The sequence below is a fragment of the Saccopteryx bilineata genome, chromosome 9 (genome assembly GCF_036850765.1).
Source record: "Saccopteryx bilineata isolate mSacBil1 chromosome 9, mSacBil1_pri_phased_curated, whole genome shotgun sequence".
In the NCBI taxonomy this organism is placed as follows: Eukaryota; Metazoa; Chordata; class Mammalia; order Chiroptera; family Emballonuridae; genus Saccopteryx; species Saccopteryx bilineata.
Window position 1 is genome coordinate 16,916,797 of NC_089498.1, and position 17,760 is coordinate 16,934,556.

A 17,760-nucleotide genomic window follows, 5' to 3' on the forward strand; every position below is an offset into this window, starting at 1 on the left:
GCTCATCTCCAGGCCACCTGTATCCACCCATCTCCATCAGCCAACCTGAACGTCACCACCCGGGTGTCCAAGGGCCATCTCAAACTGCCCGTGCCCAACACAGAGAAATCTTTATCTCCCCTCCCCCAACATATGCCCCCATGCCATGCCCCGTCTCCAAACTAGAGTCCACTAGCTGACTTACTAAGTGCCGCTGGGCCAACCCTCTCCCTCCCGGGGCTGTCCAGCTGTCCAGTGGAACCAGTCCAGGACTTCCCAACCAGCCATTCCCCCACGTTAAAACAGGGGCAGCTACTCAAAGAGCAGACTCCCGCCACGAACACTGGGGGATTCCAAATCAGCTGGCCTGGGCAGGGGCCCCACTGTCTGCAGTTTATAAAAGTTCCTCCTAGGGACGCTCGTGTGAATCTGAGACACCCACCTGCGCACCCAGCTCCTGGGTCCCCATGAGCTCGGGTCCTGCTTCAGCTGCCCTGGCCTCCAAGCTGCAATTTGAATCCTGTTGATTATCCCCATTTTACAGATGGGGAAACTGAGGCTCGGGGAGCCATGAATGGCCCATAGTCACTTGGGGAACAGAACCAGGACACCGAGCCCATCTGATATTCCTAAACTCAAACAACCCCACAGGCCCAGGCTGGCTCTCTGACGCTGCTACGCCCCAGCTGGGTGACCTGGACTTGTTTAAACTTGCTCCGTGTCCTGAGCTCTAAAATGGCAATGATGACACCTGCCCTCGGGGTTACAAGAAAGATAACTAAGACCCTTGGCGGGCACTGAGCTCAGGGCCCCAGATTTGGGCCTGGAGTCGGGCGTGAATTGAGTGTCCCAGGCGGGTCCCGGGGTAGGCCTCCGGCGGGGACAGGCTGGCTGGTGGGAGGCAGCCACTCACCCGGCCTTCACAAAGAAACAATAACAGGAAACCATCCCAGGGGGAAGTGGGCCCGGGCCAGCTGGAAACCTGGAAGGGTGGCGGCTGGCCTCCCTCGCTGCTGCGCTGCTGCGGGTGTGGCTCCCCTCGAGAGGCTGTCCGCGGAGCTCCACACAGCTCCCAGCCCCCAGCCCTGGACAGACGGTCGGACGGAACAGGGACACCTCTCAGCCCACAGCAAGGTGAGTGAGGACTCCCAACCTCAACCGACCGGACCCATGGCCAGGTACCCAAAACAGGAGGGCTCTTGCCTTTCCCGTCTGAAGAATGGTGGCTGTTGGGGACCACCAAGGAAGAGCCAGTTCTCAGGGCAGACGGGGTCTCTTCCCAGCACAGAGCAAGCTGGGAAGTGCGTGAACGGGAGCTCCCAGCGCTGAGGGAGGGGTGAGGGCTAGGTTCTCACACGCAGACTCTCCCACTCGCTGTGACTCCCGCCGGTGGGCAGGCTCGGAAGGCAGGGGGCCGCCCGAGGTTCCCAGCTCACCAGGACCAGGGAACAGGCACCCAGCCCTCCTTCCCCCTGGGAGAGGGTTAGCTGCGACCTGCCGCCCTCCCCTGCCCCCAAGGCTCTGTGGGGACTGGGACAGCAACCCTGGAAGGGGAGCCTCAGCCCCTCGGTCAGCCTGCACCCCCATTTTCAAAATAGACAAGCTGAGGCTTAACTCTGGGTACCTGAGGCCCTGCCTGTGGGAGCCCCGGCCCTGCCTGCCCCCCTCAGGGCTGCGGGAGATGGGGCCAGGGGGGTGGCCCACTCCTTCTCCCTTACACCCAGGTATCCACGGCCCTTGTATTTTAGAGAAGTCCCTCAAAAGGACCTCAAGGCAGGTGGGCTAGAGTAAGAGCCAGCTCTACCCTTCGCTGCCTGTGGGACTCTGGGACAATTACTCCACCTTACCAAACTTCAGTTTGCTAGTCTGAACAATGGAGACAGGCAGTCTTTTCCCGGTTCCCACTGCGGGAACTGGAGGCCCTGCGGAGAAGGCTCTTAAACAATGGAGCTCAGCGTCTCCCTCGCACCCACCGCCCCACGGGCTAGGCACAGCCTTCCTCCCTTTCTCGGCGGAGGCAAGTGAGACTTGGAGAAGTTAAGTAAGAGCTGGGGCGGGGGGCTGACTCAGCATCGCGTACCCCCAAAGCTAGGCTCTTTCTGGCACCGTGCAGCCTCTCCACGTCTCAGCTTTCTCACCTAGCTCTGGGAGAAAATAAGTAGGTACCATTAAAGGAAGGAAATGGTCTCTTCATGAGTCCATTTAACGAGGCGATGTTCACACCTGGCTCTGAAAGTCACAGTATGGTATTTTCAAGAAATCACAGCTAAATTTACCAGCTACCCCAGAGCAGACCATGACTGTGAGCGACATAAAGGCTTCGGCCCCTGAGGTCGGTCGGTCCCCAGCGGGTGAGGGGGGCGAGGCGACAGGGAGAGGACTCCCACGGAGCTCTTCCCCAGGCCGGCACTAAGCTTGCGCCCCAACCCTGATAAGGACATTTCTTCCACGATCGAGGGGCAGAGAGAATCCTAGAGGAGAAGACAGGTTTGCTGGGGGAAGCAGGGAAGAGGACTTGCAGAGGCCAGGGTTGGCCGGAGGGTTTCAGAGCAGGATGTGTCTGGAGAGCTAGTGACACGGAAGGCCATGAGCACTGGGACCTAGTGACAATGAAGGCCATGAGCGCTGGACCTAGTGACAATGAAGGCCATGAGCGCTGGGACCTAGTGACACTGAAGGCTGGGAGTGCCGGGACCAGGAGCCTTGGTTCATCTTCCGGGCGTGGGGGGCTGGGTCTTCTTCATCTGGCCTGACTTCAGCCGTCTATGGGCCCAGCCTGGAGGGCAGCAGCTGACCTCCGGGGGCTGGGGAGCCACTGAGTCCTTGCCATCCTGCCAATGCTGGCTTACTGGGGTCAAGAGGGAGGGGAGGTGTCCACTGGCCTTGAAGGGGTTAAACTGCCTGCCCCGCAGTCTGGACCTAAACAATTGTGCTGGTGAACAAGGGCAGGATGTGGGGGCAGGAAACTCGAGGATATGAGTGAGGCCAGCTTCTTCTGACCCCACGGCCCCTACCACCCTCAAGTTTGGAGAGCGGGGAAGTCAGGACTGTACCTGACTATTTAAACCATAGAAGCAGGTACCAGGATGAGCCAGGAGCCCAATAACCCTGGGAATGAAATGTTCTAGGAGACAAGTCCTGCCCTGAGGAGCTTGGCTTCTGGCTGGCGAGATACTGAAAAGCCCATCCTAACCCAGGTCTAAGAGGAGGTTGGGTAGAGAAATCATAGAAGGCTTCCTGGAAGAAAAGCAGGAGCCCCATAGGATACTGGCAGGTTCTGATTCCACAATCTGATCCTCGGTCTTCTCTCTCTGGGGGAGGGAGGGACTCAAAGATCCCTAAACCCACTAAAGGATCTCCAGATTGCCTGTGCGGGGCCACACAGTACGACAGTAAGCCCTGGCAGGTGTAGACACTAGGAAGACGAGGAAGCAGGTCCATGGGCCAGGCCAAGCCAGGCAGGCGGTGAATGAGATTTCCTTCTGGAGAAGAACAGAGGGTAATGGGGGTGGGGGCAGGGAAGAACGAGGAAGTGAGGGCAGCTGTGACTCGGCCAGTCACGTCCATACCCTCTAGGCTGGAGAGGGTGAGTGGATGAGGGTCAAGACACTTTCTGACCATCTACACTATGACAGGCTTCAAACCCAGCGCTTTCATTGAATGCCCCTGACCAGGGAGGCAGTTATTGTTAACGAAGCAGCTAGAGCTCAGAGAGGGCAAGGGATGGGTCCAAGGCCACACAGCTCATGAGCGACTGTGCAGGTTCAAACAAGCTCATTCTGTTGGCCCCGCTGACTGCCTCAGAGCCCCAGTCAAAGTCAGGAAGCCCAGAGGAGGCTAATAAGGCTGAAGGGAAGGTGTTCTCCCCTTGAAGCTTGGAGATGCCCAGTAGGAAACAGGGACACAAACTGGATGATTGTGGAGCCTGGAGACCCCAGTACAGATTTGTTTCAAACTGCTAACTAGCTCTGGTGTGTTGGTAGTATCTACTCCAAGACTGTACTGAGGATTCAGGGGCTGAGTTCAAGTTCAGTGGAGTGAGCACTGTGGTTAAGGGTACGGGAAGGGGAGAGAGGCGATCTGCGAGCTCTGCTTTGCCAGCCCTGCTGCCAGAGGCGCCTGCACAGTGGTAAGGGTGCGTCCAGCAGGGATCCATGAGAAGGATAATCTCAATGTCCCCAAAGGATCAAAATCTGAAAAGTAGTGTATCTGATACCATCACGGCCATTAGGGAGGCTATTTGGGGACAGGGGAGAGCTTCTGAGTTATAGCAACTATTGCACTGCTCTGACCACCCAAGGTGTGTCTGCGAATATGCAGGTTTGTTCTGAACCCTGTGAGTGAGGAAGGACGCAGTGACAAGACCAGAGCTGAGACTGAGGCAGGCAGGCAGGCAGGCAGGCAGCTGTGGGGACGCTAATACATTGAGGTGCAGAGCCTTGAGCTCAGGCAGCTGGATGTTGGATGGAGTGGAGACAGACCCAGACCTGCCTTGTCAGAGACAATCAGCCGAGCGAGGGGCAGGAATCAATCCGAAGACCTCATGGACAAAGCAACCTGGGGCTTGAAAGGACGTATAGCATTCTCTCAGGGGACAGAGCGAGAAATGACATCTGGGAAGAGGGAACAGCCTATGCAAAAAGCCTGCTGGAGAGAGAACAAGCACTGTGCATTCCAGAAACATCTTGTTCCCCTCGTGGGGGGAAGGAGCAGGGAGGTGGGGAAGCAGAGAGCCAGAGCGGGGGCAGGGGACACACACCCGGTCATGCTGGGCCTTGAGCGCTGGCTCAGGAACCAGATTCGTCCTGCAGGGAAAGGGGTCAGCAGGGAGAGCCGTCAGCAGGGGAGCAGTGCGGTCAGTGTGGGCAGCTCTAAGCAGAATCAAGGCAGGGCAGATCCCCAAGGGGAGGGGATCAGGTCTGGGACCCACAGGAGCAGGTGCCTGGGCTGAACTGAGCTACAGTCCAAGAGGAAGGAGAAAGCCCTGGGGGTCAGCTCATAGCTGCCCGGCCCCACCCCTAACACACCCAGCCCCGAGGCTGCCGGGGCCTCGCCCCTCATCCTCTCAGCAGCTGCAGCTGCCAAGGCCCAGCTATAAATCCTAAGGCTCGAGCAGACAATGTGGCGGTCCCTGAAGGAGTTTGGGATCACTGGCTCAACCCTCGGCCCTGGACTGAGGTGGTGGGGTAGGAGGGTGATGGGAAGAGCTGCCCAGGGCCACACAGGGAGCAGGGGGCTCAGTGGGTCCCCTCCAAAAGACACACCTCCTGCATGGTCTGGGCCCAGCCTTTATCCCTGACCTGGGGCCTCTGGGCTGGAGTCCAGAGCCTGCAGGAGGCTGTGCCGGGACTAAGTGTCCAGTCCCCGCTCTGGGGCTGTGCCTAGGGCTGGACTCAGCGGCCAGGCCCTGTCCCAGCGGACAGTGGGTGTGCTGGGAGGGAGCAGAGGGGCCAGACCCGAAGAGCAGCTCTGCAGGAGCTGGTGCGGCAGATTCCTGGGAAGGGGTGTGTACTTGCATAGGTACATTTGAGGGTGTGCTATATCCATGAGGCCTAAGGATGTCATATGTGTATCCCTGACCTGGAAGCTTCCTCCACTCCCTGCAAGGGTGGGTCCCTTCCATCCTGCTCACTGCTGTACCCCAGGGGCCCAGTATATATAGTGGCTCAATGCTCATTGAGGCTTGCACCTTGTCCTATTCAGAGACCTAAAAACTCTGTTTCTCAATTTCACTCCTGTTTGTTTTAGACCTTAGGCCTACTCAATAACCCCCCCCTCCTAAAGCCCAAACTTAGCCCCTAAAACTTCAGGCTTGAGCAGGGCCCTGGCCAGGTCGAGGAGTAGGGGTCTGCCCGATGGTCAGGGCAGGACCAACTCAAGTATCTGCCAGGCTGCCCTCTGAGTGGCTCCCAGCTGGGTCCAGGCTTCCGAGGGTCAATATAGCTACAAACGGAGCATCTCCAGCCCCTCCCCTCCCCTCCCCTCCTTTGTGCCCTGTGACCCCCCTAACCCCTGCCTTTTTTTTTTTTTTTTTTTTTTACAGAGACAGAGAGAGAGTCAGAAAGAGGGATAGACAGGGACAGACAGACAAGAACGGAGAGAGATAAGAAGCATCAATCATTAGTTTTTCGTTGCACGTTGCGACACCTTAGTTGTTCATTGATTGCTTTTTCATATGTGCCTTGACCGCGAGCCTTCAGCAGACCAAGTAACCCCTTCCTCAAGCCAGCGACCTTGGGTCCAAGCTGGTGAGCTTTTGCTCAAACCAGATGGGCCTGTACTCAAGCTGGCGACCTCGGGGTCTCAAACCTGGGTCCTTCCTCATCCCAGTCCAACGCTCTATCCACTGCGCCACCGCCTGGTCAGGCTAACCCCTGCTTTTAAAGAACACAGAGCTAAGGAGACCTCACAGTCCCTTCAAGGCCACACTCCAGCGACACGTGGGGGCCACAAAGAGAAAAGGAGCAGAGGGAGTTTGGCCTGATGTCCCACAGCAGGACAGAGGCAGGACTCACTCGTGGACTGAGACCCGCCCCTCCCTGCCTCTCACAGCCTCCTGCGCTCCTACACCAAAGCACACGTCACCCGTAACACTGTCTTTCTTACAAAATGGTCGTGTCCGTCTCCCCTCCCGCCCCCCAGGATGCAGCCCGCGTTTGCTCCCCGTGTGCAGTTCAGTGCCTGCCACATAGCTGGTGCTCGATGGATGTTTGTTGAGTGACTGTAACCCCAACGCTCTAGAGAGGACTTCAGAGAAGGGTGACATGTGAGCTAAATCCAGGCAGAGGAGAGAGAACGGCAAGTGTGAAGGCCACGAGGACGCGGCCGTGCCTGGTGGGTGTGAACCCCAGCAGGATAGGGCTACTCCTGGAGGCTCACCCAGCCCCCTTGGGGTGCAGACAGGTAACTGCAGAGAAGCAGACGGAGACGCAGGGCCCCACTGGCTCGGCCTTGGGAGCCACCCCTCAGTGTGTGCCCCCCCCAGCATCTGGATCTTAACCCCAGGGACCCCATTCGCGTGGACATAGACCCGACTCTGGGACTCTCCCAAGCCCCAACCTGCCACCCCAACCCAGGTGATCTAGCCATCCCCTGGACCTTCCGGGGCTCCCCTTCCCCTGCTCCTGGGCGCCATGCCTGCTCAGCAGGGGCTCTGGCCACGCTTTGTCCTCTCACTTTGGGCCCTGTAGACCTTCTCAGACCAGCCGAAGGCACAGAGGGCCCATCTCTATCCACAAGTCCCTTAGAAGCTGCCCCCAAAGGTCTCTAACAGGGCTCCGGGGATGGGCATTGTCCCAGATCCTGGGTGGCAGGGACGCGGGCAGCACCTGACCTCCCCAGCACACCGTCTGTGAGTCCTCTCTCCCCCCGAGGTGGCTGTTAGACAAGCTCCTAAGGCTGCTCGGCTAGGAATTTTTGAACATGAAAATCACTTCCAGAATCTTCCAACCCTCTGCGTATCTGTCATATGCAACCCCCCCAGCCCCCCTGATCTCTCTGAAAACTCTCTGAGTGCAGCCGAGAGACACGACTCCTATCTGTGACAAAGTGAAGGGCTAAAATAAGCCTGGCCTCAGCTGCGGCTCTGACGGCACCTCCAGGGGTGCCGCCGTGGAAAATTCTGCCTCCAGCTGTGGGTACAGTCAGCCCTGCCACCTGACTTCCTCTCCCTGGCAGGAGGGGTGGCAGCGATTGTTGGTGAAAACCCTTCCCCCCGGGCACCCTTCCTGATGGCAAAGTTTCTAACACAGAAGAGAAAAGACACAAGTGAGCATGGCTCTTCACATGGAAGTGTCCCTCAGGTCCCCCTGAGATCAAGTGGAGAAGGAGTCCAGGATGTAGAAAAAGATTGATCTGGTTGAGGGTGTCAGGTCTACCACTTCTGACTTATTTGTCCTGAGCCTCGGTTTCTTCCTCCGTGAAATGGAGCTGATAATTCCTACTTCCTGGGGACAGTGTGGACCCGGAATGAGATGGCATCTATGAGAGCCCAGCAAGGAGAACAGTTGTTGATTATCACTGCGCGGCTGTCACCACGGAGCAGGGAAGTGATGAGAAAAGCATTGTGTGGGGTGAAAGGCAGCCGCAGTTCAAACCCTGGCTCCACCTCTTGCTGCTGTGTTACCTGGGAGGACTCACTCCACCTCTCTGAACCTCACCTGTGCAAAATGGGATTACTAACAACAGGAATTTCAGTCCCCTCCACTTCTCCAGGCAAGGAAGGGCTGTCTCAGGATGGCACTCAAGGGTCCAGAACAGAGGAAAGGGACGGGGTTTTGTAAGCCCGACCTCCCAAAGGCCCCCATCTCCAAGGTCCTGCCTCCGCACTAACTGCTCACTGACATAGAGCTGAGCACACAGACCTCCCTGCCCACCCCAGCAGGTGACACACTGGTGATATAGGGTGACTCTGTGGGGTCTGGGCCAGTCCTATGTGCCAAGGCTACGGGGCTCACATGAGGGTCCTTGCTTGACACAGATTGAACCCAAGGCACTTTTCTGCACATTCAGAGAACACTTTGTAGGTGGAGCCAGCCAAAGCCCACTGAGGGGTTAATGTCCCCGTGAACCACGTGGCCATAGCCTGGGACTGGTGACCTCTGCTTTATCTCAGCCCAGCGTGGTTATTTGTTTGTCTGGCCGAAGGCTGCTGTCAGCCCTGGGACCACGAGGAGAAAGCTCTGCTCCTCTTCACTGTACCGGACAGGGTCCTGGCAGGTGACAGTATTGTCCCCAGGGGCTCAAATGGAGGGACTTTGTGAAGGGAACAGTTACAGAGCTGGGAGCTCAACTGAGGGGACAAGGGGGACACTGAGGCACACGGAGACCAGCAATAGTGAGAGGCGCGACCACCCAGGGCCAGAGACACAGAAGAGGGAAGGTTGTTTCTAGAATCCAGGGAGGGACAGAACTGCGAAGGGGCTGACAGAGAGGAGCTGTCACCATGGAGACAAGCAGCTCTGGCCAAAAAACAAGAAGCGGCAGAGAGCCCCTTCTCTCCCATCCCTGGAGCTCCTGCTCGAGCCCCTATTGGCCGGCGGCAGCAGCCGGAGCCGGGAGGCCCAGGGGTCCAGCCCCTGCGCACGGAGCAGAGGTCAGGGCAGGTGCGGGGGCAGTGGGGCCGGCAGCTGGGGGCCGGCCAATCCCCCGCTGCACGGCTGCATGTGAAGGAGCAGGAACCAGAGGGTCAGCGAGGATTCATACACAGAACGCTTCATTTTAGCTACCGCTCATCAGCCATGTTGCCCACATTCTCTGCTTCAGCCTGAAAACAACCCTGCGAGGTAGATGCTAGTTTCCCACCGTCCAGGTGGTGAAACTGAGGCTCAGGCAGGTAGAGCGTTTTGTGCAGCCACTCAGTGACAAAGCAGTGTGACTGGGGGTCTGTGGATCGTGGAGCCTGTGGTCACAGCCGTCACCCTGCACTGCGCACGCCCAAAGGGGAGAGACCCATGTGGGACGTGGCCGGGCCCAGGGGTTGGGGAAGATGGACGTGGGGCGAGATGGGGAGAGCTCCTCCAGGAAGGAGAGGAAGCTGTGACCGAGCCGCCCTGGGGGGCCCGGCCATCAACCCCACGGCAGCCTCAAGCCGGGCTGCAGTGGGGCACACCCAGGGGTGGGCAGGGCTGCAAGGCCAGGACCAAGGACAGTCCCTAGGCCAAGAGACTAGGGCTCAGCTCTGAAGGACAAGTTCACCAGGCGGAGAGGGGGCCACCTGCGGGGGCAGGGGGTGCTGTCGTGGACCACCTCTCTCCTCCAGCTCCCCACTGTCCTTACTGTTCCAGCCTCGTGAGCTTAAACACCCTTCACACCCGGCCACCCTCTGCCAGTGGCCTCAGGCCTGCTTCCTCCCCACAGTCCCAGGCTGGTCTGCAGCCGCTGCTGGCCAAGGCCACAGAGAAGTTTAATAGGCAACTCCCAACTGACGCAGGCCACGCAGACAATTTTGGTTTCCTCCCCTCCAAATGCGCCGCCAGCCCACTCTTCCGAGTCTCCATAAAGGCCCTGCAGTCACCTAACTGCACAGACCCAAGACTTGGAGTTTCTTTGAACCCTTTCCGTGCCTCCCACCTACAGCTCTTTCCCCAGCAAGTCCTGCTGACTCCGCCTCCAAACCATATCCTGCAGCCATGCCCTCCTCAACGGGTCTGGGACAGCAGTGCCTGTCACCTGAGGGACAGTGGCTGCCTCCTCGATCCACCCGCGCCCAGCCAGTTCCCTCCCTACAGCCAATGGCAGGACCCAACTTCATCAGTTTTCCATGGCTGCTTCAACAAGCCGCCCCGAATTGTGAAACAACGTCAGTTTACTTATTTGTTATCTCATACTCTTAGAGATCAGAAGTCTGAAAGAGGCCTCGGTGGCCTAAGGTCAGGGCTGCACTCCTTCTGACGGCTCCGGGGAGGATCCACTTCCTTGCCCTCTCTGGCTTCTGGAAGCCGCCCACAGAAGCCTGTGGTCCCAAAGCATTCCAACCTCTGTTTCTGATGTCATATCTCCTTTCTCCTAATTCTTCCCCCACCTCAATCTCGCTATCTCAAGATTCTTAACTTATTCATACCTTCTAAAAGCCCTTTTGTCACGTACAGGTTCTAGAGCCAAGGATGCGGGGGGGGGGGGGGTATCCTTCAGCCCCCCACACTGACCTAGTCACCTCTGCTTGTGCCTCACTCTCCCCCAGTGCCCCTTTCTATCTATCCAAGGGGCCTTCTTTTAGTCTTCAAACACACTACCCACTGTGGTACCCCTGGGCCTTTGCACTTGCTGGTCTCTTCTGCCTAGAATTTCCTTCCTTCCCTTGCATTCCTAGGGCTGACACTCAGATGTTGGCTTATTGTCACCTCTCTAAGAGGCCTTTCCTGGCCCCTCTGTCTCATCCAGTTGCCCCCTCTGTTGCATCCTCCACTGTAATCCCCTGAGCCCCTCTGATCACTAGCTGCTATATTTTATTTACTTAGTCTCCTGGTGTCCCCACCACAGTGTGAGCTCCCTGAGGGCGGGTCCCTTCCATCCTGCTCACTGCTATACCCCAGGGGCCCAGTATATATAGTGGCTCAATGCTCATTGAGGCTTGCACCTTGTCCTATTCAGAGACCTAAAAACTCTGTTTCTCAATTTCACTCCTGTTTGTTTGTTTTTTTTTTTCTTTTCCAAGTCACTTCTCACTTGAGGGAGGAAGAAAGAACCAAGACTTGCAGTTCCTTTCTAGGCAAAGAAGGAAATGACCCACAGGGCGTGGATCCAGAGAGGCTGAGACAGGCGTCATGTCCGCTGCCACCCCTGAGTCAGAACCAGCGTCCTGGCAAGGGCCCCAAGCCGCCCCCCCCCCCCCCCGCCTTTGCTCACTAACTGCTTCTGGCCTGGAATGGCTGCTCTTTCCAGGTCTGATGTCAAAGGGCACCAGGTCTCTGAGGAATGTGAGATGCAGGGCCAGGAGGGTCTCCCCCGGGCACACGGCACGTGCATTCTGGGGCATGCCCTGCCCCATGTCAACCCTAGCAGGCTACTTCCTCATGGGCCAGTGACAGGGGCCATCGGATGGGAACTTGGGATGCTAAGATCAGCAGTCCTCTCAGCCCTCACGTAGGCCAGCCTGGCGCCAGGGTCTCCGAGGAAATGTTACTAGAGTTTGGGAGGCCCCTGTGATGTGCAGAGTCCAGCCTCTCCTCCAGACCAGGGCAGGGGACAGCAGGCCTCCTACCCAGCACCCCGCCAGTCCGTGTCTCTCCAGGGAGGAATCCTGGTCCCACAACCAGCCACCTGCCTTCTTCCTCTGAACCATTCCAGGGGCCACAGGTTAGTGATACAGGCACCCAGCAGGGGAGGACCGGTGGGGTCAGGGCTGAGAGGACATAGAGCCGGCCAAGGTCAGAACCTCCACCCACCATGGGACAGTGGGGAAACCCCTCTTCCTCCTCCTGGAATTCTGGATGAAGCCAGACCCCAGTCCAGGCTGATCTGAAGGCTGCCTTCAAGGTCGTGTACTCTGGGCAACGGTGGGGATTCTGTGCTAACAGGCCCTCATGCTTGGTTTCATGTTCTTCTGTCTCCATCTTGAAATTCTTAATGACGTCTGAACATAGGACCCCACATTTAAATTTTGCACTGGGCCCTGAAAATATCAAAATCAGTCTTGCGAGCTGACCCCCCCCCTCAACCCCCTCCCTGCCTCGCCCTGGCTCATGTGACTGCTCCTAAGCTGGCGTCTCCAATGAGTTCTGGGGTGAGGTCCGACCCTCTGGGTTAAGACATTGGGTTTCATAAGAGCCTTCAAAGACCAAAGCGAGGCTGCCCCAGGGCCGCTCGGGCTGACCAGCGGACAGGCTTATTTAGTCCCACATTATAGCAGCTGCTGAGACAAGAGAGAACATTAGGTTCCGATCAAGATGATGGAGTAGATAATCGCAGTAGACGCATCCTCCCACAACTACATCAAAATTACAGGACTACTAAATTACAGAACAATCATCATTCAGAACCACTTGAAATCTAGCTGAACTGAAGTCCTATAATTGAGGATGTAAAGAAGACGCCTCATCGTGACTGGTAGGAGGGGTAGATGGGCAGAAGGAGCTGGCCCAACACCAACTCAACTGGAAGATATTTCTTCCAATTTTTGGTGGCCAAAAATTGGAAGAAATATCTCAGCTACAAAGGTCCTACTGAGTGAGGAGCGAGGGGTCCCAGCTCCACTCCAGGCTCACCAGCCCAGGGTCCCAGAGCCAGGAAAAGAAGTCCCCATAACTCCTGGCTGTGCAAACCGGCAGGGATTGTGACAGAGAGACGGAAGGCTGTTGGAGACCCAGGAGTTCCTCTTAAAGGGCCCACAGGGACTTACTCAGACTCGGTCACTCTGAGCTCCAGTGCCGGGGCAGCAGCTCGGAGGCACCAGGGACATTTGGGGAGAAACTGAGTTGTCTGGCTCTGAGGAGGGGACTAGAGGGTCAGTGTTCTCCCTGATAGAAGTGCTGGCAGGGGCCACTGTTTCTTTGCGGAGCCCTTCCCCCCACAGAGCTGGCAGGCAGGCACCATATCTGAGTCTCCATCAACCTAGCTAACACTGGTCACTCAGCCCTCGTGACTCCCTGAGACTTCACCCCACCCAACCTGCAGCGGACCTCAGATGCTTCCAGTGCTGTTTCTACACAAAGGTCTCTTTTGGCTTTAGCTGTAGACTTTTCTAAAACCTCTCAGAGGTTCACAAACCCAAACAAGCAGCTTCTGGCCTTGGCATGCCCTGTACTTCTTGCTAAGTGACCCCAGGCCTGTCACTAGTCACTAGTGGCAGTCAGCCTCAGTTTACAGCTTGGTTCTTCCAGGCACCTCCAAGAGCAAAACAAGTTGCATTCATCTGCAGATTGCTTTGTAGGTTGTGTCGGTGGCCCCAGGCAGAGAGCACAGGAGGTGGCTGACCTTGGCCTGAACCTCCCAGGAGGCTCCAACACCAACTCACCAGGTAGACAGCTTCAGACAGCACCACCCAACCACCTTCAAAGCAACACACTCAAGTGGCAGACTCACTGGGGACCAGACCTGCTGAAGAGAGTCGTGCTCCATGGGGTTAGGCTTCTACAGCAGCTACTCCACTGTGCTCACTGCAGTCATGACTCTTGCCCTAGCAGCTGATCAGCCTGGGGGTACATTCCTCCCTTTTCTGTGTCAACAGCAATCAAGGCTCAACTACAACAGGAGGGTGTGCACAGCCCACACGGGGGTGGGTGCACCTGGAGCATATGGCTCGGGGGACAGGAGAGGCTGCACCCCGAGACCTACAGGACACCTGCTATGTAAGGCCACTCTACCCAGAGCAGGAGATGTTGCAGCTCTAACTAATATGTAGAAACAAACATAGCAAGGCAGCCAAAATGAGGAGACAAAGAAACATATCCCAAATGAAAGACAGAACAGAACTCCAGAAAAAGAGCTAAACAAAATGGAAACAAGCCATCTCCTAGATGCAGAATTCAAAACACTGGTTTTAAGGATGCTCAGTGAACTTAGGGGAAGAGCGGATGCCCTTAGTGAGAACTTCAACAAAGACCTAGGAGTCGTAAAAATGGAGCCAGAAAACATTTTTTTAAAAAAAGAGAACTATTCAGAAATGAAAACTAGAATAACTGAAATGAAGAATCCATTACAGGGACTCAACAGTAAGTTGAGGAAGCAGATGATTGAATCAATGATTTGGAAGATAAGGAAGTATTGTAGGAAACACCCAATCAGAACAGCAAAGAGAAAAAAGAATCTAAAAAAATGAAGATAGTGTAAGGAGGCTCTGGAACAGCTTCAAGTGTACCGACATTGTGCATCACGGGGCTCCAGCAGGAGAAGAAAGAGCAAGGACCTGAAAACCTATTTGAAAAAAATAATGATTGAAAATTTTCCGCCTGAGCAGGTGGTGGCGCAGTAGATGGAGCGTCAGACTGGGATGCAGAGGACTCAGGTTCAAGACGCCGAGGTCACCAGCTTGAGCATGGGCTCATCTGGTTTGAGCAAAGCTCACCAGCTTGGACCCAAGGTTGCTGGCTTGAGCAAGGGGTCACTCAGTCTACTGTAGCCCTCCCCCCACCCCGCAAGGCACAGATGAGAAATCAATCAGTGAACAACTAAGGTATCGCAATGAAAAACTGATGTTGATGCTTCTCATCTCTCTTCGTTCCTGTCTGTCCCTGTCTATCCCTCTCTCTGACTCTCTCTCTGTCTCTGTAAAAAAAAAAAAAGAAAGAAAACTTCCCTAACATGGTGAAGGAAACAGACACACAAGTCTAAGAAGCTCAGACAGTCCCAAACATAATGAACCCACACCAAGACACATCATAACTCAAATGCCAAAGATTAAAGACAAAGAGAGAATCTTAAAAGTGACAAGAAGAAAGCAGTTAGTTACCTACAATGGAGCTCCCATAAGACGTCAACTGATTTCTCAAAGGCATCTTGGCAGGCCAGAGGGATTGGCATGAAAGAGTCAAAGTAGTGGGAAGCCAGGACCTACAACCAAGACTACTCTCCCCAGGAAAGCTATCATTTAGAATCAAAGGACAGATAAAGAGCTTCCCAGACAAGAAAAAGCTGAAGGAGTTCAGCACCACCAACCCTGTATTATTACAAGAAATGTGAAAGGGTCTTAATAAGAAGAAAAAAATAAAACATATGAAAAATAAAATAACAATATACATGTCAACAATTACTTTAAATGCAAATGGATGAAGTGCTCCAATCAAAAGACATCCGGTGGCTACATGGACAACAAGACCTTTACATATTCTGTGTAGAAGAGACCCACTTCAGATCAAAAGACACACAGAGACTGAAAGGAAAGGGTGGAAAGAGACATTTCATGAAAATGAAAATTTAAAAAAATAAAATAAAAAAGCTGGGGCAGCAAATTTTATACCAGACAAAATAGACTTTAAAACAAAGTCTATAACAAGTGACAAAGAAAGATCCAGCAAGCCCACTTCTGCGTATTTATTCAAAGAAACCCAGAACACTAAATTGAAAAGGCATATACACCCCTATGTTTACTGCAGCATTGTTTACAACAGACAAGATACGGAAGCAACCCAGTGCCCATCAGTACAAGCAGTCCCCGGGTTACAAACGAGACAGGTTCTGTTGGTTTATTCTCAAATTGAATCTGTCTGTAAGCTGAACAGGTACACTTACCTATTAAATGCAGTTTAGACAAATGTTTGTCTGAACATAATATTTATTTTTACCTTTCTGTGCATATCAGTACTTACGCATTTTCAAACTTACAGAACCTATCTCATTCATAACCCAGGGGACTGCCTGTAGACGAACGGATCAAGAAGAAGCGGTAGAGAGATACAATGGAAAATGACGCAGCATAAAAAGGAATGAAATCTTGCAATCTGCAACAACATGGGTGAAACTGAGGGTATGGTGTGGGGTGAAATAAGTCAGACAGGGAAAGACAAATGCTAGGATTTCACTAATATCTGAAATCTTATAAAATAAACAAGCAGAACAGGAACAGACTCCTAGGTGCAGAGAACATTTTGATGGTTGACAGATGGGAGAGGTTTTAAAAGGTGAAAGGATGAAGAAGTACAAAATGGTAGTTACAGAATAGTCACAGGGATGTCACTACAGCATAGGGAATCTAGTTGGTCAACGGTGTATTAGCTATATATGGTGTCAGATGGATACTAGATTTATTAGGATGACTACTTCATAAGTTACATAAATATCTAATCACTGAATTGTACACCTGAAACTAATATAACATCATACTTCGACTGTTCATTGAAATATAAATTAACAAAAAGGAGTAGTAGGAAAAAGCCTGAACTTTTGATCCAGACAGACTAGATTCAAATCCTGACTCTGCTGCTTACAATCTGAGTGATCTCCAAAACGTTACTAAATCGCTGTTCCTCAGCTCATGTGTAAAACGAGCGTGACAATGCTCCCCGCTTGAGGGTTGTTGGGAGGATTAAATGAGATAACATGAAGTGCTTGGCACAGTGTCAGGCAATAAGAGCCGGAAAAATGTGAGCTGGCTCCCACTGTCAGCCCCACCACCTGCTCCAACGTCAACTTCTCTGCATGTTGATTTTCTTGAGTAAATGAGGATGACTGGGTGCCCACTGCACAGGCTTTGGGAGGGACCATCAGCATCAGCATCACCCTCTCCTCCAGGAAGCCTTCCCGATAGCCCTCCTCTGGACCCGCTTATCACCTGCACTTGCTTCTACATTAGCACATGTGACTCTTAAATAGGAATTCTGCATCTGTCTTCCCCTCCCAGGCTTGGAGCTCACTGCGGCAGGAAGAGTCTGGTTCTGCTGGTATCAGCAGAGGGTGAAGGATGAAGGAGAGAGCAGATAAAGGGAATTCGGTTGTCCCTGGGAACTGCTCACTCGCCGGGGTAGTAACCAATAGTCCCTGATGGAGTCTTCTCTCTTTCCCCAGCTCTGTGCCTCCTGGGAAGATGTATTTGTCCCTGATTCTGCTGGTGGCAGTGGGCACCGGCCTAGGCCTGCTGACTGCAGCTGCCACGAGCACTAACCCTGCCCAACTGGACACTCACAGCATGCTCCCCACCCACCGGCGCCAGAAGAGAGACTGGATTTGGAACCAGATGCACATTGTTGAAGAGAAAAACACCTCGCTGCCCCATTATGTGGGCAAGGTAAGGCTCACCCAGAGCAGGCGGCCCCCAGTGGTGGTGGTCATAGAGGTGGGGATGACAGTTGTGAGAGTAATGGTGCTGGTGGTAGAGAGATGATGGAGGTGGCAGATGTCCTGGTGATGGTGGTGAAGATAATGAAGGGAAAGGTGATGTGGTGATGATGAGAATAGGTGATGATGGTGATGGTAAAGAGGAAGGTCATGCTGGTGATGGTGGTGGTGGTGGTAAATGATAGTGACGGGGAAGAGGAAGATGGGGAAAAGGAAGATGGTGGTGATGATAATGGTGACAGTGGTGATGAGGAAGGGGAAGTTGGTGGTGGTGGTAATGGTGATCATGGAGGTGATGGTGATAGTGGGGTGATTGTCAAATGGTGATGATGAAGAGGAAGGTCCTGGTGTCAGTGATGCTGATAATGATGGTGATGATGGTGATGATGGTGATGATGGTGATGATGGTGATGGGGAAGAGGAAGGTAGTGGTGGTGACAATGGAGGTAATAATGATAATGGTGACAGTGGTGATGAGCCAGGGGAATTTGGTGGTGGTGGTAATAACGATGGTGATGATGAGGCAGGGAAAGCTGATGGTGGTGGTGGTAGTGATAGTGCCCATGACAGTGA

The 17,760-nt window shown here is 54.2% G+C and overlaps 1 protein-coding gene across 2 annotated transcripts in view; it reads left to right on the forward strand.

Annotated features, from left to right (window-relative positions):
- The first annotated feature begins 955 nt into the window (after positions 1 to 955).
- The window catches only part of CDH5 (cadherin 5), a 39,371-nt gene continuing 22,566 nt past the window's right edge, over positions 956 to 17,760 (forward strand). The window contains exons 1-2 of one of the 2 annotated variants that reach the window (XM_066242840.1): positions 956 to 1,113; positions 16,918 to 17,137. In XM_066242840.1, coding sequence (XP_066098937.1) covers positions 16,937 to 17,137 — 201 coding nt within the window. In that variant the 5' untranslated portion in view covers positions 956 to 1,113; positions 16,918 to 16,936. Of the gene's footprint in view, positions 1,114 to 11,543; positions 11,776 to 16,917; positions 17,138 to 17,760 lie in introns of those variants that run through there. The other variant, XM_066242839.1, reaches the window with a different exon arrangement.